This window comes from Somniosus microcephalus, chromosome 4 (assembly GCF_052327205.1).
Source record: "Somniosus microcephalus isolate GS21.2 chromosome 4, FLI_Smic_1.0, whole genome shotgun sequence".
NCBI classification, from domain to species: domain Eukaryota; kingdom Metazoa; phylum Chordata; class Chondrichthyes; order Squaliformes; family Somniosidae; genus Somniosus; species Somniosus microcephalus.
In genome coordinates this window covers 134867174-134886674 of record NC_140990.1, presented here as the reverse complement: position 1 = coordinate 134886674, position 19501 = coordinate 134867174, and the positions used below count along the sequence as shown (strand labels likewise).

Below are 19501 nucleotides of genomic sequence, written 5' to 3'. Positions count from 1 at the left end.
GATTGTTGCGTGGTGTCCGTTCATCCATTGTCGCAGTGTGTGCATGGTCTCGCCGATGTACCATGCTCCGGGGCATTCTTTCCTGCAACGTATGAGGTAGACAACGTTGGCTGAGTCACATGAGTATGTACCATGTACCTGGTGGGTGGTGTCCTCACGTGTGATGATTGTATCTGTGTTGATGATCTGGCATGTCTTGCAGAGGTTGCCGTGGCAGGGTTGTGTGGTGTCATGCTGTAATTACACCCTCCCACCGGTGGTGGCACTGTCGGACGTGGCTTTGCATTTCCAGGAGAAGCTGCTGTGCTCCAATCAATTCTACTGCTCTGCTTCCCAATATCCAGGTCATTTACATATATCAAAAAAGCAGCGGCCCCAGCACAGACCCTTGGGGAACACCACTGTACACCATCCTCCAGTCTGAAAAACAGCCATTTACCACAACTCACTGTTTTCTGCCCTTAAGCCAATTCCTCATCGAAGCTGCCACTGACACACCTGTTCCATGAGCCTCAATTTTGTTAACCGGAGGGAGGGAGGGGAACCAGCGAGTGTAGAACTGAACCCAGCCAGAGTCAGCACCTTCAGGGGAAGAGAGGGAGGGGAACCAGTGAGTGTGGAACTGAACCCAGCCAGAGTCAGCACCTTCAGGTGAGGAGAGGGAGAGGAACCAGTGAGTGTAGAACTGAACCCAGTCAGAGTCAGCTCCTTCGGGGGAGGAGAGGGAGGGGAACCAGTGAGTGTAGAACTCAACCCAGCCAGAGTCAGCACCTTCAGGGGAGGAGAGGGAGGGAAACCAGTGAGTGTAGAACTGAGCCCAGCCAGAGTCAGCACCTTCAGGGGAGGAGAGGGAGGGGAACCAGTGAGTGTAGAACTGAGCCCAGCCAGAGTCAGCACCTTCGGGGGAGGAGAGGGAGGGGAACCAGTGAGTGAACTGAACCCAGCCAGAGTCAGCACCTTCGGGGGAGGAGAGGGAGGGAAACCAGTGAGTGTAGAACTGAGCCCAGCCAGAGTCAGCACCTTCAGGGGAGGAAAGGGAGGGAAACCAGTGAGTGTAGAACTGAACCCAGCCAGAGTCAGCACCTTCAGAGGAGGAGAGGGAGGGGAACCAGTGAGTGTGGAACTGAACCCAGCCAGAGTCAGCACCTTCAGGGGAGGAGAGGGAGGGGAACTAGTGATTGTAGAACTGAACCCAGCCAGCGTCAGCACCTTCAGGGGAGGAGTCATATAGTCTTAACGGCACAGAAGCAGGTAATTCGGCCCATCGAGTCCATGCTGGCTCTATGTAGAGCAATCCAGTCAGTCCCATTCCCCTGCTCTATCCCCGTAGCCCTGCAAGTTTATTTCCCTCAAGTTCCTATACAGTCTCCCCTTGAAAACATTGAGTGTCTCCGCTTCCACCACTTTCATCAGCAGCGAGTTCCAGGCCCTCACCACTCGCTGCGTAAAAAAGTTTTTCCTCACATCTGTTAGATCCGTGTATCTTAATGTTGTGTCCTTCAATAATCAGACAACAGACTGCAGGGAACGATTCAGCAGGTGTTTACTGAATGAGAGTTACTCTAGAACTAACTGTACAGATCACTACTCAGGGTTTTTATACAGGTGTGGTCACTGCCGGTACTACAGTATACAGGAGCTGTATAAAATAGTTCTCTCCCTTAAAGGTACATACATTACAACATCCACCTGTATCTCTTGCCCCAAACCCATAAATCTGTGTCCCCTAGTCCTTGTATCATCAACTAGTGGGAACAGACTTTCCCTGTCTAGCCTATCCAAACCCGTCATAATCTTGTACACCTCTATGCAATCACCCCTGAGCCTCCTTTGCTCTGATGAAAACAAATCCAGCTTCTCCAAACTGTCTTTGTAGCTAACATCCCCCTTCCCCTGAACCAATCTGGTAAATCTCCTCTGCACCCTCTCAAGGGCCTTCACATCCTTCCTAAAGTGTGGTGACCAGAACTGGACGCAATACTCCAGTTGTGGCCTAACCAGCCCTTTATAAAGGTTCAGCATAACTTCTCTACTTTTGTACTCAATACCTCTATTTATGAAACGCAAGATCCCATACGCTTTGTTAACCACTCTCTCAATGTGTCCTGCTACCTTCAGGGACCTATGTACATTAACTCCCAGGTCCCTCTGTCCCTGCACACTCTTTAAAACTGCCATTAAGTGTATATTGCCTCTCCCTGTTCCTTCTACCAAAATGCATCACCTCACACTTCTCTGTATTAAATTCCATCAGCCACTTGTCTGCCTATTCTGCCAGCCTTTCTGTGTCCTATTGCAGTCGATTGGTATCATCATCACTGTTTGCCAGACCCCCAAGTCTGGTGTCTTCGGGAAATTTAAAAATTCTGCTCTGCATTCCAATATCCAGATCATTTATATATATTAAAAAAGCAGTGGCCCCAGCACTGACCCTTGGGGAACACCACTGTCTACCATCCTCCAGTCTGAAAAACAGCCATTTACCACAACTCGCTGTTTTCTGCCCTTAAGCCAATTTCTTATCGAAGCTGCCACTGACCCACCTGTTCCATGAGCCTCAATTTTGTTAACCAGAGGGAGGGGAACCAGTGAGTGTGGATCTGAACCCAGCCAGAGTCAGCACCTTCAGGGGAGGAGAGGGAAGGGAACCAGTGAGTGTAGAACTGAACCCAGCCAGAGTCAGCACCTTCAGGGGAGGAGGGAGAGGGGAACCAGTGAGTGTAGAACTGAACCCAGCCAGAGTCAGCACCTTCAGGGGAGGAGAGGGAGGGGAACCAGTCAGTGTAGAACTGAACCCAGCCAGAGTCAGCACCTTCAGGGGAGGAGAGGGAGGGAAACCAGTGAGTGTAGAACTGAACCCAGCCAGAGTCAGCACCTTCAGAGGAGGAGAGGGACGGGAACCAGTGAGTGTAGAACTGAACCCAGCCAGAGTCAGCACCTTCAGGGGAGGAGAGGGAGGGGAACCAGTGAGTGTAGAACTGAACCCAGCCAGAATCAGCACCTTCAGGGGGGGAGGGAGAGGGGAACCAGTCAGTGTAGAACTGAACCCAGCCAGAGTTGGGGGAGAAAACTGGGAGCAGAAGACAAACAGTCTTGAGATGTGCGATGTGTTTGGATTTTAGCACAGGGAGGAGGTACAATGTGTGGGATGGGGATTTACAGCTTTGCGGGACAAGAGAGGAAAGAATGTTCCATAGAAACCAGAATTGACTGCTCTGAATTTCTATCCAGTACTTACAGTGATGAGTTTTGTAAACTCCTTTTACAGGGTATTAGAAGGGGAGGATTTGAAGACGGAAAACTCAAACCAAACATCGCGTCAAGATCTGACAGCCACACGATTCATCAGGACCTGACTAGCATCGGCCTTTGAATTTGGAAGGAGATATGTTTATCTGTTCTGTCTGGGAAAAATTTCAAACATCAGTATGACTGGAAAAGCACTGAGGCACACACACCAGAGTGAGAGTATTCCAGTGCACTGACTGTAGAAAGAGCTTTAACCAGTTACACAGCCTGAAAAAACATTGCACCATTCACAGTGGGAAGAAAACGTGCACGTGTTCTGTGTGTGACGAGGCTTCAACTGATTGTCCAGCCGGGAGAGACACAAGGACATGGAGAAACCATGGAAATGTGGGGATTGTGGGAAGGGATTCAGTTCCCCATCTGAGCTGGAAATTCATCGACGCAGTAACACCGGGGAGAGGCCGTTCACCTGCTCTGAGTGTGGGAAGGGATTCCCTCAGTCATCTGCCCTGCTGAAACACCAGCAAGTTCACACTGGGGAGAGGCCGTTCACCTGCTCCGTGTATGGGAAGGGATTCACTCAGTCATCCAACCTGCTGACACACCAGCGAGTTCACACTGGGGAGAGGTCGTTCACCTGTTCTGTGTGTGGGAAGGGATTCACTAATTCATCCCACTTACGAATTCACCAGCGAGTTCACACTGAGGAGAGGCAGTTCACCTGCTCCATGTGTGCGAAGGGATTCCCGAATTCTTCCAACCTGCTGACACACCAACGAGGTCACACTGGGGAGAGACCATTCACCTGCTCTGAGGGTGGGAAGGGATTCACTCAGTCATCCCACCTGCTGACACACCAACGAGTTCACAAGTGACTGCAGGGGTTGGATTTTGCTGCTTTTGCTGCTGTTAATCACATCCAGTACTGAACCATGTTGGAGCTGGAGTTTGCCTCTGATGTTGTTAATAACCCCTATAACTGGGCTGGAGTTTAATATTTTGATATTTCAAATAACACGATATTTGCAGATGACACAAAGCTAGGTGGGCGTGTGTGCTGTGTGGAGGATGCCGAGAAACTCCAGTATGATTTGGACAGGTTGGGTGATTGGGCAGAAGCATGGCAGATGCAATATAACGTGGATAAATGCGAGGTTATCCACTTTGGTGTCAAAAACAGGAAGGCAGATTATTATCTGAATGGCAATAGATTGGGAGAAGGGGAAGTGCAATGAGACCTGGGTGTCCTTGTGCACCAGTTGCTGAAGGTAAGCATGCAGATGCAGCAGGCAGTTAAGAAGGCAAATGGTATGTTGGCCTTTGTAGCGAGAGGGTTTGAGTACAGGAACAAGGATGTCTTGCTGCAGTTGTACAGGGCCTTGGTGAGACCACATTTTGAGTATTGTGTGCAGTTTTGGTCGCCTTATCTGAGGAAGGATGTTCTTGCCATGGAGGGAGTGCAGCGAAGATTCACCAAGCTGATACCTGGGATGGCAGGAATGACATATGAGGAGAGATTGGGTCGACTGGGTTGATACTCGCTGGAGTTTAGAAGAATGAGAGGGGATCTCATTGAAACTTATAAAATTCTAACAGGACTAGACAGACTAGATGCAGGAAGGATGTTCCCGATGGACGGGGAGTCCAGAACCAGGGGTCACAGTCTAAGGATAAGGGGTAAGCCATTTAGGAAAGAGATGAGGAGGAATTTCTTCACCCAGAGAGTGGTGAACCTGTGGAATTCTCTACCACAGAAGGCCGTAGAGGCCAATTCATTAAATATATTCAAGAAGGAGTTAGATATATTTCTTAAGGCTAAAGGGATCAAGGGATAGGGAGAGAAGGCAGGAACAGGCTACTGAATTTGGATGATCAGCCATGATCTCATTGAATGGCGGAGCAGGCTCGAGGGGCCGAATGGCCTACTCCTGCTCCTATCTTCGATGTTTCTAACACAGTGTGTCGATATTTGATGTCTCCAAGATAAGAAGAGACGAATTGATGTCCTGTTACCGACTGCTCCATTTTTGGGCCTTTTAGAAACATAGAAGATAGGAGCAGGAGTAGGCCATTCGGCCCCTCGAGTCTGCTTCGCCATTCAATGAGATCATGGTTGATCATCCAAATTCAATACCCTGTCCCTGCCTTCTCCCCATATCCCTTGATCCCTTTACCCTTAAGAAATATATCCAACTCCTTCTTAAATATAGAAACATAGAAAATTACTTTTATTTGTGTGGTAAACCACTGTTGTTAGTACTGTTGTTCACTGTTAGTACTGTTGTTCACTCTTGCATATTGTTGTACTTGTCTGTGCATGCCTCAGCTGACTCCGCCCCTGGCTCCACCCTCATGGCTGGGTATAAAGGTCGCTGCTCGGAAGCCTCCGGCCCTTTTGGATACCAGGCAACCACAAGAGGCATGCTCTGTTCTTTGGTAATAAAAGCCTGTTTATTACTTTCTCAATCTCCAGTCTTTTGTAGCAATTGATAGTGCATCAATTTGCTTGTCCCAAATTTTACAGCAGCTGGGACAAGAAGCAACCAGCTTCCACCGAGATTTCTCCTTTCTAACTCGAGATTATTTTAGTTCTCGTACCTTCGGTTACTCTCATGGACAAGTCCCAGCTCCCCATACCTTCCCGAGTGCCTCTCCCATCCTTGGTATCCAGAGAAGGTCTCAGTAACACGCCCGGGATCACTAAACACAAAACCCAGTCTGTTAATCAATTTCAGCTACTGGACTTAGCGTGTGTCCCACAGCATCTCTCTCACCTTCGATGTGTGAATAGAGCATCACGCCTGCAAACCTGCTTTCAATTTAAATTTGAATCCACACAGCAAATGTATTAAAAAAAATACGTACAAGTAAACAGATCACATCAAATAATTGGCAAAGGTTTAGAGTCAACAAGATGAACAAGTGAGCACATCACGGCCCAATACCCCAGCTCTATATTCACAGGAGAAAGTCTGTTATCTAACTCCTCGAGTGGACAGAATAGAGAAAGATCCCAACTCTAAGAACATCTAGAATCTGTTGTAAATATCTTTCAAATCCTGACTGGTCCAATCTGTCGGTTTCCTTTCAGTTGAAGTGAATGGAAGATGAGAGGGGTGTTGACATATGGACCTCGGTTAATTCAGCTTCTGAAAAGTGTTCATGTTTAGTTCATTCGATATCGGGGAAAATGTGGTTGGTATCATTAGAGAGAGAGAGAGATTTCACTGAGCAACAGCTGGTGTTTGCAACCAACTGGCCCTGGATATTTTCATCATAGAATGTTTCGATCAGAAATATGATGTTGGGATAAGAAAAGTCTGGAGACTAGTGGTTTGTGCTGCCCCAGGAAGGCCACAGTGTTTTTACTGCTTCTAACGTTGTTGATGTGTGTTGAAGAAAATGCAGACTTGTGTCTCTGGACTGTGCAGCAGCCAGAGACGACCATATTAGGCAATGCCAGCTCCAGTTTGATAAGAGGTTGATGGCAGAGCAAGAGATCCAACAGTTTTAAGAATTTATCTCCCGTTATCTGCAGACATCGAATGTCGCAGCGTGCTGACAAAATTGGACTTAAGACTTTAACCTATTGGGTTAAATTATTGGGATCGATTGTTATAGAATTGAATTGTTATAGAATGGAAAAGTAGTGAAGTTATGCTAAACTTGTATCGAACCTTGGTTAGACCACACTTGGAGCACTGCGTACAATTCTGGTCACCATATTATAAAAAGGATATAGAGGCACTGGAGAGGGTGCAGAGAAGATTTACAAGGATGATACCAGAAATGAGAGGGTATACCTGTCAGGAAAGGATGGACAGGCTGGGTCTCTTTTCTCTTGAAAAAAGAAGGCTGAGTGATGACCTAATAGAGGTCTTTAAAATTATGAAATGTTTTGATAGAGTAGATACAGAGAGAATGTTTCCACTTGTGGGGAAGAGCATAACTAGAGGCCATCAATATAAGATAGTCACCAAGAAATCAAATAGGGAATTCAGGAGAATCTTCTTTACCCAGAGAGTGGGGAGAATGTGGAACTCGCTACCACAGGGAGTGGTTGAAGTGAATAGTATCGATACATTTAAGGGGAGGCTAGACAAGCATATGAGGGAGAAGGGAATAGAGGGTTATACTGATAGAGTTAGATGGGGAAAGACGGGAGGAGACTCAAGTGGAGCATAAACACCAACATGGACTGGTGGGGCTGAATGGTGTGTTTCTGTGCCGTATATCCTGTGTAATCCTATTTTCCAAGACACATTGCTCAAAGGGGAGGATAAATGACTCGCATCCAAAACCAATTGTTCCTTTTGTCTTCTTTGTAAAATCACAAAGTCTGAGCATAATTTGTTTGTAAAATTAAAATTGATGATATGGACTTGAAGTAATTGAACCAGGAAATGTATTTTATAATGATGTGCATTTTGAAATTGTTAATTGAAATCGAAAGTGTTAAACATGAGCTTGAATCTGTCAACTAGATTATGTGAAGGGAGATATTCACAATTAACAGACAACATGGTAGGAGAATTAGTAAAGGATGTGTTAGTAAAGAATAGAAAACAAGAACCATCAGGAAGATGGGGAACATAAGGAGAATCTGTTTAAATGGCAAAGGAAGCGGGAGCTGACAGGATAGCTGGGAATAGGAGCCACGGCAAGGTTAGCAGGAGTAAACAGAATAGATATAGAAAGTACGTGGGAACACGACGAGGTAATGAAGAGACAATTAAAAAGATTATTGTCAAACAATGAGGGTAACCAGAATCAAGGCCTTACTCAAGGCATCGTGTGTAGCCTCTGTGTGACATTTTTTTTTTTTTATTCATTGATGGGATGTGGGCGTCGCTGGCTAGGCCTGCATTTAGTGCCCATCCCTAATTGCCCTTGAGAAGATGGTGGTGAGCCGCCTTCTTGAACCGCTGCAGTCCATATGGTGTAGGTATACCCACAATGCTGTTCGGAAGGGAGTTCCAGGATTTTGGCCCAGCGACAGTGAAGGAACAGCGATACAGGTCCAAGTCAGGATGGTGTGTGGCTTGGAGGGGAACTTGTAGGTGGTGATGTTCCCACGCATCTGCTGCCCTTGTCCTTCTAAGTGGTAGAGGTCGCGGGTTTGGAAGGTGCTGTTGAAGGAGCTTTGGCGAGTTGCTGCAGTACATCTTGTAGATGGTACACACTGCAGCCACAGTGTGCCGGTGGTGGAGGGAGTGAATGTTGAAGGTGGTGGATGGAGTGCCAATCAAGCGGGCTGCTTTATCCTGAATGTTGTCGAGCTTCTTGAGTGTTGTTGGAGCTGCACTCATCCAGGCAAGTGGAGAGTATTCCATCACACTCCTGACTTGTGCCTTGTAGATGGTGGAAAGGCTTTGGGGAGTCAGGAGGTGAGACAGTCGCCGCAGAATTCCCAGCCTCTGGGCTGCTCTTATAGCCACAGTATTTATATGGCTGGTCCAGTTCAGTTTCTGATCAATGGTAACCCCCAGGATGTTGATAGTGGGGGATTCAGCGATGGTAACGCCATTGAATGTCAAGGGGAGATGGTTAGTCTCGCTTGTTGGAGATGGTCATTGCCTGGCACTTGTGTGGTGCGACTGTTACTTGCCACTTGTCAGCCCAAGTCTGAATGTTGTCCAGGTCTTGCTGCATATGGACACGGACTGCGTCAGTATCTGACGAGTCTCGAATGGAGCTGAACAGTGTGCAATCATCAGTGAACATCCCCACTTCTGACCTTATGATGGAGGGAAGGTCATTGATGAAACAGCTGAAGATGGTTGGGCCTAGGACACTGCCCTGAGGAACTCCTGCAGTGATGTCATGTGATTGAGATGAATGACCTCCAATAACCACAGCCAACTTCCTTTGTGCTAGGTATGATTCCAACCAATGGAGAGTTTTCCCCTTAATTCCCATTGACTTCAGTTTTGCTAGGGCTCCGTGATGCCACACTCGATCAAATGCTGCCTTGATGTCAAGGGCAGTCACTCTCACCTCACCTCTTGAGTTCAGCTCTTTTGTCCATGTTTGGACCAAGGCTGTAATGAGGTCAGTAGCTGAGTGGCCCTGGCAGAACCCAAACTGGGTGTCAGTTAGCAGGTTATTGCTGAGTAAGTGCCGCTTGATAGCACTGTCGACGACACCTTCCATCACTTTGCTGATGATTGAGAGTAGACTGATGGGACGGTAATTGGCCGGGTTGGATTTGTCCTGCTTTTTGTAGACAGGACATACTTGGGCAATTTTCCACATTGCCGGGTAGATGCCAGTGTTGTAGCTGTACTGGAACAGCTTGGCTAGGGGCGCAGCTAGTTCTGGAGCACAAGTCTTCAGTACTATTGCCGGAATGTTGTCAGGGCCCATAGCCTTTGCAGTATCCAGTGTCTTCAGCCATTTCTTGAAATCACGTGGGGTGAATTGAATGGGCTGAAGACTGGCATCTGTGATGCTGGGGACCTCAGGAGGAGGCCGAGATGGATCATCCACTTGGCACTTCTGGCTGAAGATAGTTGCAAATGCTTCAGCCTTGTCTTTTGCACTCATGTGCTGGGCTCCACCATCATTGAGGATGGGGATATTTTTGGAGCCTCCTCCTCCTGTTAACTGTTTAATTGTCCACCACCACTCACGACTGGATGTGGCAGGACTGCAGAGCTTTGATTTGATCCGATAGTTGTGAGATCGCTTAGCTCTGTCTATCGCATGTTGCTTCCGTTGTTTGGCATGCAAGTAGTCCTGTGTTATAGCCTCACCAGGTTGACACCTCATTTTTCGGTATGCCTGCTGCTGTTCCTGGCATGCTCTCCTGCACTCTTCGTTAAACCAGGGTTGATCTCCCGGCTTGATGGTAATGGTAGAGTGAGGGAATTGCCGGGCCATGAGGTTACAGATTGTGGTTCAATGCAATTCTGCTGCTGCTGATGGCCCACAGTGCCTCATGGATGCCCAGTTTTGAGTTGCCAGATCTGTTCGAAATCTGTCCCATTTAGCACGGTGGTAGTGCCACACAACACGGTGGAGGGTATCCTCAACATGAAGATGGGACCTCATCTCCACAAGGACTGTGCGGTGGTCACTTCCACCAATGCTGTCATGGACAGATGCATCTGCAACAGGTAGATTGGTGAGGACGAGATCAAGTAGGTTTTTCCCTCTTGTTGGTTCCCTCACCAGCTGTCGCAGACCCAGTCTGGCAGCTATGTCCTTTAGGACTCGGCCAGCTCGGTCAGTTGTGGTGCTACCGAGCCACTCTTGGTGATGGACATTGAAGTCCCCCACCCAGAGGACATTTTGTGCCCTTGCTACTCTCAGTGCTTCTTCTCAGAGCTGACAGGATAGCTGGGAATAGGAGCCACGGCAAGGTTAGCAGGAGTAAACAGAATAGATATAGAAAGTACGTGGGAACACGATGGGGTAATGAAGAGACAATTAAAAAGATTATTGTCAAACAATGAGGCTAACCAGAATCAAAGCCTTACTCGAGGCATCGTGTGTAGCCTCTGTGTGACATTTGTGATGAATGTGGTACAGAAGGGACTGGACAACATCGAGGGTAATCAAATCCCTTTGTTTATTCATGAAGAACAACAGAGAAAATGGTTTAAAGGAACCAAGACATAGACGATGATGTGAGGCAGCCAATGGGAATGGTGTTTCTGGCCCCGGGGGAAGGGGGTTGAAATGAAGATATTAGACCAGTGGGATTGGTCTTGTCTTTGTTAAGGAGAAATGGAAATGAAATGAAACCTTGGAAGGTGTATCGGGTAGAATGGGTTGGAATGGGGGAAGACTCTGAGTTTGGTCCGATCCATAAACAGTATGAGGAATAGCCAAGATATCTGATTAAGAAGGGGGGAACTTGGATAGCACCAGATCGGCAGTGTTGTACTCTGAAAGGGACAACATGGGTTTGTAGATGTGACGTAGTCCATCAACAGGCTGTTCCAGCTTGTGGGTTCACCCTTGACAAAGAATCACCAAAATGCCAGATTGGAATAAGTAAATGGGGCAAAGACCAAACTGATAGCGTGTATAAAGGAAAAGGACAGGATTGTGTGACTACTACTGCCACTGATATGACTGTGGGTTCACCCCGATGCCCCATACTAGAACATCACTTTTGTTTGATTCCAGCGAGAAACAGGCGTATCGGTGCTAAAACGCTGGGACTCGTCCATCATAACGCCACTTATCTGCAGATGAGACTGTTTCTGGAGGATGAAGACATTCGAGCTATTCCACATATGGGACACCATATACATCCCCTGTCTCTGGCTTTAAAGGGCATAATTGAGTGAATATAGGCATCCCAGAAACACATAGTGCAAATGGTGCAGACAAATAGAGAGACAGAACAGGCAATCCCCAGACTTGGGAATCATGAATGTTGGGAAGTAGTATCTAGTGTGGAACTACATCCTTGGGCTAGATTGTTCCCGATGGGATTGGTGAGAGCACCGATAATAGCTTTAGGGATTCTGGTCATTGCGTTCTGCTGTGTAAGGAAGTCGATAAGGGACATAGAAAATATCAGGAAAGATAAGGAGATAGCAAAGGCGCCAAGAGGAAGCCAGGATTATTAAAGACAAAGAAGGATATCAAACACTTTGCCAAGAGGTAACGTAACCCATAAAAAACAAATAAAGTGGGACATGTTGGCATATGGACCCCGGTTAATTCAGCTTCTGAAAGGAGTTCATGTTTAATTCATTCGCTATCAGGGAAAATGTGGTTCGTATCATTAGAGAGAGAGAGAGATTTCACTGAGCAACAGCTGGTGTTTTGCGACCAACCAGCCTTCGATATTCACAATAGAATGTTTGGATTAGAAATCTGATGTTAGGATAAGGAAAGTCCAGAACTTGTGGTTTCTGCTCACCGTACCAAGGCCACGATGTTTATCTGTGTGTTGTTGATGTGGACGTGTGTCTATGGACTATGCAGGAGCCAGAGACGACCATATTAGGCAATGCTGTTAGACCCGTGTATCTTGATGTTGTGTCCTTCAATAATTAGACAAGAGACTGTAGGGAACAATCAACAGGTGTTTACTGAATGAGGGTTACTCTAAAACTAGCTGTACAGATCCCTACTCAGGGTTTATATACAGGTGTGGTCACTGCCGGTACTACAGTATACAGGAGCTGTAAAAAGTAGTTCTCCCCTTAAAGGTACATACATTACAATTCCTCCCCTTTTAGATTAACTGTACCATAACATTCATTCAACAATTAAATATCAACTAATTACAATTAACACTTTTAACATGCAACATTAACTGTAAATAGTCTATTTATAAATTCAGTCTTTGGGGAGGCTTCCTGATCCTTTCTGGATAGCGCCTTTCCTGAGTGTCTTGCTCTTGGTGCGGAGGCGATTCTGGCCCCCTGTCGTCGGTTGGTTCATCCGCTTCCGATGCTACTGTTTCTGGGGTAGATGCTACCTGTACGTCGGGTTCATCACCAGGTACGTATGGGCGAGACATGGGGTTGACTTGTTCCTGTGACTTTAGGATCTGGTCAACATGGCATCTCACAATGTTCTCCCCAACATCCACTGTGTACATTAGTGGCCCCTGCCGTGTGCATATCGTTCCTGGTTGCCATTTCTCTGTTCAGTAGTCACGGGCCAAGACTGGTTGCCCTACATTGAAGCTCCTTGTCGGCTTCTCATTGATGTGCTGGAATTGCTTATTCTCAACATCTCTTCGTACATTTGGTCTGAGCAAATCCAGACGAGATCTCAACCTTCGGTTAAAGAACATCATGGCCGGGGTCTGGTTGGTGACTGCATGTGTCGCATTTCTGTAGGTTAACAGGAAATTGTCCACCTTATGCTGCAGTGGAATGTCATCATCGCACATGGCCCTTACTGCTTTTTTAAAGGTTTGTACGAACCTCTCAGCCAATCCATTTGTGGCTGGATGATACAGGGCGGATGTGTAATGCCTTGCCCCATTCCTTTTCATAAATCTTTGAAACTCTTCGGACACAAACTGTGGTCCGTTATCAGAGCAAATCTGCTCTGGCAAGCTGTTCCTGGCAAATATGGTCCGTAGGACTGCAATAGTTTTCTCCATGGTGGTGGAGGACATTTTGATCACCTCAGGCCATTTCGAGTGCGCATCCACGGCTATTAAAAACATTGAGTCCATGAATGGACCAGCAAAATCAATATGCACCCGTTGCCATGGAGATGAGGGCCACTCCCATGGGTGTAGAGGGGCATGTGGTGGTGCATTTTGGACCTTCTGGCATCCTGAGCAGCTCTTTGTCAGGTCCTCAATTTGCTGATTGATCCCCGGCCACCACACATAAGCCCTAGCAAGGCTTTTCATTTTCACCCCTCCCAGATGACCTTCGTGAAGCTCATTGAGCACTCTCTCCCTTAACTTGGGTGGAATTACCACTCGGGATCCACACATCAAGGTCCCCTGGCATACTGACAGCTGTTCTCTTCTGGATGAGAATGCTGGCAACAGTGAGTCGCCATGTGTTGGCCATCCCTTCACCATCAAGTCATATACCCGAGACAGTGTCGGGTCATGTCGGGTCTCCTTCTCTATACCAGCGTTAGTTACTGGCAAGCGTTCAATTATAGTCGAATGAAATATTTCGACAGGGTCCACTGCTGGTGCTTCCTCCGCAGTAGGCAGTGGCAGGCGTGATAGCCCATCAGCATTTCCATGCTGTTTCGTGCCCTTATACTCGATTTCATATTGGTGCGCCCCTAGAAAAAGGGACCACCTTTGTAGCCGTTGCGCAGTCATCACCGGAACGCCCTTCTTTGGATTAAAGATGGAGACAAGTGGTTGGTGGTCAGTCAGCAAGGTGAACTTCTGCCCGTGCCAATAGTGGTTGAACTTTTTCACTCCCCACACTAGGCTGAGGGCCTCCCTGTCAATCTGGGCATAGTTACGCTCGGCTGAGGTTAGTGACCGAGACGCAAAGGCTACTGGCCTCTTCGAGCCGTCCAGGAATTTGTGCGACAGCACCGCTCCAATGCCATAGGGTGATGCATCACACGCCAACCGAATTGGTAGTGCTGGGTTGAAATGAGCCAACACCTCTTTTGAAGTGATCAATTCTTTGCACTTCTGGAAAGCTCGTTTACATTCATCATTCCACTTACATGGTACCCCCGTTTGCAGTAGGGTGTTCAGTGGGTGTAGTACGGTAGACAAATTCGGCAAGAACTTATGGTAGTAGTTCACCAGCCCGAGGAACGACCTCAGTTGTGACACATTTTCCGGTGCTGGAGCCTTGACTACTGCCTCAATCTTTTCAGGGGACTTATGTAACCCCTCTTTATCAATAACGTGGCCACAATACGAGATCTGCTTCTGGAAAAACTCGCATTTGTGGCGATTAGCTCGGAGCCCATATTCCTTCAATCTAGTGAGCACCTGCTCCAGGTTGGCGAGGTGATCACTGTCATTTTCGCCCGTGACCAGGATGTCGTCCAAATAACACTGGGTCCCTGGAATCCCTTGCAGGACTTGATCCATTGCCCTTTGCCAAATAGCCGGAGCTGATGCTACCCCGAACGCCAGCCGGTTGTATTGGTAGAGACCTTTATGAGTGTTGATCGTGAGGTACTGTTTCGAGGCTTCTTCTACCTCCATTTGCAGGTACGCCTGGGCCAGATCAATCTTAGTGAAGCGTTTCCATCCAGATAGCGAGGCAAAAATATCTTCAATCCGCGGAAGCGGATATTGTACAGTGTGAAGGACTGGGTTCACTGTCACCTTAAAGTCCCCACAGATGCGAATCTTCTTTGGTTCCCCAGGTGTATTACTCAACGACCTCTTCATTACAGGAACGATGGGTGTAGCCCACTCGCTCCAGTCCACTTTGGACAGTACTCCTGAACATTCCAAACCTTCCAGCTCTGCTTCGATGGCTGGGCGGATCGCATAAGGTACCGGTCTGGACTTAAAAAACTTTGGGCTTGCATTTTCCTCTATTTTGATCATCGCTGTTATGCCTTTTAGTGTTCCGAGTCCCTCCTGGAACACTTCTTGTGCATCAGTTAGCATTTTTGACAGTCGTCCAGGTGTGACGTCGTCATCCTTTTTGGCATCTACAGTCAGTGCTTGTATGGAATGCCAATCTAGCTGTATCTTCCGGATCCATTCACGTCCTAGTAGTGGTGGTCCTCCATCTGGCAATACATATAGGTCCATTTTTGGTGTTTCCTTGCCGTTATATATAATGTTCACCCTTATTTTTCCTTTGGGGCAGACTTTTTGCCCCGTGTATGTCTTCAAGACAATCTCTGTATCTCTCAAGGGTATATGTGAGAATAGCCGCTTGTAGTCCCTACGGTTTATGACTGTTAGGGCTGATCCTGTGTCCAATTCCGTTTTCACTTGGACTCCGGCTATCTTGAGCGTGACCCAGATAGTTTGGTGATCCTCCGTTTTGATCACATTATGTAGTTTCAGACAACCCAGCTCCTTGCTTCCGGAGTCTGTATCACTTTTCTGTTCGTCTGAACTACTCTCCGTCACCTTATGTACCTTCTTGTACTTCTCCTGTGGAGATTTCTTGCTGCTGGTTTTCTTTCCCGACCTGCAGACTCCTGCTATGTGTCCTACTTTTCCACACTGTCTGCACACTTTGTCCTTGAACCAGCAATCCTTATGGTCATGTGTTGTTCTGCCGCAGCGATAGCACTTCACTGTTCCGTATGACATTTCATTTGTGCCATATTCTTGCGGTCTCTGTTGTATCTCTGCCGTGCCCCGTGCTGCTGCTTCGTGTGAGACTGCCATGCTGAAAGCCTTGTCCAGCGTAAGATCCTTTTCTGACAGAAGTCGTTTCTGGGTTCCTTCACTTTGAAGCCCACACACAAACTTGTCCCTTAAAGTATCTGCTAGTCCCGTTCCAAACTGGCAGTGTTTCGATAGCTTGCGCAGTTCCGTTAAATTCTCAGCATTACTTTCATCTTTATGCTGGTTCCTTTTGTGAAACTTAAATCTTTCTGCTATCAGCAGCGGTGTGGGGTTTAAGTGGTCCTGTAGGATTGACACTATGTTTTCAAAATCCTTTTCCACTGGCTTCTCTGGGGTTACTAGGTTTTGCAGTAAGCCATACGTTTTTGCACCCATTGAATTCAACAATACCAGCGCTTTCCTGTCATCTGGCACTTCATTCGCCTTGCAGTACACTTCTATGCGTTCGACATATGTCGTCCAATCTTCGACTTCGTTGTCGAACGCTGTGACACTGCCACTCTTCGGCATCCCTGGGTGTGGTTAGACTGGCTCAAAATGGCATCTCCCGCGCTCTCCCTTCTTCCCCGCTGCGGCTTAAAATGGCGTCTCCCGCGCTTTCCTTTCTTCCCCGCTGACGCTGCTCGGCCCTTGAACACCGGCTGCTCTCTGCGCGTTTTCCTGCGCGCCTCTCTCTCTCATTGATGCTGCTCGGCCCTTGAACACCGGCTGCGCTCTGCGCGTTTTCCTGCGCGCCTCTCTCTCCCGTTGACGCTGCTCGGCCCTTGAACACCGGCTGCGCTCTGCTCCCTCTCGTTGACGCCGCTCGGTCCTGAACACCGGCTGCGACCTGTGCGCTCTACCCTCTCTCTTTCCCCCATCGACGCTGCTCGGCCTTTTCCTGTGCCGTCGGTCGGCTCTAGCCGCCGCTGTCCGGGAAGGGTCTGCGCAGTACCTGTTGCCAGCCCATTTCGCTGGACCACCGTGACCGGAGAACCAAGCCCAGCTCTCGACAGCCTCCCCTGCGATGCTGAAATCTCCGCTGGAAGACTGGGGGGTTTCCCGTGGTCGACGCCCGTGCTTCTGGACTCGGCCTCCTTCTTCCTCTGTTCTCCAGGAGCGAATCCCTGGGAGGTGATGCAGAGTTGCAGGTAGGTTTGAATCTTCTCGTCGCCAATGTTAGACCCGTGTATCTTGATGTTGTGTCCTTCAATAATTAGACAAGAGAGTGCAGGGAACAATCAACAGGTGTTTACTGAATGAGGGTTACTCTAAAACTAACTGTACAGATCCATACTCAGGGTTTATATACAGGTGTGGTCACTGCCGGTACTACAGTATACAGGAGCTGAAAAAAGTAGTTCTCCCCTTAAAGGTACATACATTACAAATGCCTGCTCCAGTTTGATCAGAAAACAGTCTATAAATGTCAGCTTTGTCCTTTGTTCGGGAGCACGGAGATCCCCAGGCCCAGGTACACGTGCTCCACCTGGGACTAGACTCCGCTTGTAAATTGCTTTTTATGCTGAAGTTAAAGAATGAAATGATTAGAAACAGAAGACTGAATTCATTACTACTCAAGTGAACAAACAGAAGTTTGTTTAAATCAACACTTGGTTCTTTTTTTGAAGTCTTTGTAACTTCAAAACTTCCTCAGGATTTAAAAATCCATTAAAACAGCAGAAATCATTGGTAAAGCTTCATTATTAACTGTGAATAAAACAGGGCTCAGTTAACTTTAATAATTCTAATTTAATTCGGAGCAATACTTTATGAACTAAACACAATACAGAACAGATCAAATAAAACAAAATAGCACACACTGAGAGAAAACAGTGAATTACCTCATCGTTACCTTCAGGCACTTTCCCAAATGACTAAAAATACTGAATATAACTGGAGACAAATTGGCTTTTCACATTTAAACAAATTAAATCAAAGGGCTTTGGAAATTTCAACCCAGCGTCAGGCACATGGCGACAGTAACTCCAAGGCTGAAGCTTATCTTTTGTAAAAACAAACTCTTGCCGGGCTTTCAGAGTGGCCCAACTTGCCCCAGTCACAATATATCCCCAGCAGTGTCTTTAACTTCTAATGTAAATCACAAAGCCTCCCCCTGCTTCTAGTCCCACAATCTGAAATTGGAATGAACAAGCTCAACATAATCACACTTTCTTAAAACTCCCAACATCCAAGACAAGATGACAAAGGGTTAAACGGCCTTTAGCTCAGTGCACAGGAAAGTGGGCGGAGCTAAAACAAACACAACAGACACTTCTTTAAAGACAGAAGCCTAGAAATTCAGTTGGTTGCGCCAGCGATTAGCGCCTAAAGAGCCCGAGATTTGGGGCGTTACCCAATTTTCGGACATGCGCAGTGATCCTAGCGCATCCTGCCATATTGAGTAGCCTGTTAGCGCCGGCGCTAAATCTTTGCGCCCGCTCGCAACGCCTTTTTGGCGCCCCGTACCGGAAATTCAGTGGCGCCCCCCTCCGTTCCGCCTGGCGCTATTAGTGACAGTTGTATGGAACGTTACCAGGTCCTTCTCGGACTCGGGGGGCGCTCTTTAAAGGGGACAGCACTAGTATAAAAGCGGCAGCCATTTGGCCTGGCCATACTACTCGCTGCTGGAGAGAGTTGCAGACCTTCAGTTACACAGACTTGTTCTTATTGAGCCAGAGGACCCTTGGGACCTTCAGCCCTGTCCAGAACAGTTGGATCCAGAAAGCTGACTACGTCTTACTCGTCGGCCAGAATAATGGGAGCTGCTTTGGAGGGGAACGTCATCCTGGCTGAACAACTGGCAAGGGCACAGAGACGGAGGGAGAGAGGGCTGGGATTGGCCAGAAGGAGGAGGGCCAATGGACGTCGCCAAATCTGACCATACGCTGCCAGGGTTTTCAGGCAGCAGGTCTCCTACCTTACCATGTTGGAGGAGCAGTGTCTGCAAAGGCTCAGATTTGGTAAGGATGTTGTCACTGAGCTGTACCACCTGCTTGCTGGAGATCTGCAGCCGCGGATACGGTGCAGGACCTCTCTGTCGGTGACCGTGAAAGTCACTGTTGCGCTCAACTTTTACGCCAGCGGATCGTTTCAGGCAGCAGCTGGGGACATATCAAATATCTCTCAATTTGCAGTGCATTGCTGCATCCGGCAAGTGACAGCTGCCCTCTACAAAAGGAGGCGCGAATTAATCACCTTCCCTGTGACCCTGGAGAAGCAGGGGGAGCGCGTACAGGGCTTCACGGCTATTGCGGACTTCCCCATGGTGCAGGGGGCCATTGATTGCACACACGTGGCTTTGCGGGCGCCATTACAGAATCCGGAGGAGTTCCGTAACCGAAAGGGGTTCCACTCCCTTAATGTGCAGCTGGTCTGTGATCACCGGCAGATGATCATGGCAGTGAACGCACAATTCCCTGGCAGCAGCCATGACGCGTTCATCCTGCGGCAGACCTCAGTGGCTGACCTTTGAGGCCCCGGCTCACCCACGAGGCTGGCTTCTGGGCGACAAGGGCTATCCTCTCTGCCCAT

The 19501-nt window shown here is 47.9% G+C and overlaps 1 protein-coding gene across 1 annotated transcript in view; it reads left to right on the top strand.

The window, feature by feature from the left end:
• The first annotated feature begins 3617 nt into the window (after positions 1 to 3617).
• The window catches only part of LOC147119808 (uncharacterized), a 33843-nt gene continuing 17959 nt past the window's right edge, over positions 3618 to 19501 (top strand). Inside the window, exon 1 of the mRNA XM_085984149.1 lies at positions 3618 to 4120. Coding sequence (XP_085840275.1) covers positions 3618 to 4120 — 503 coding nt within the window. The remainder of the gene's footprint in view (positions 4121 to 19501) is intronic.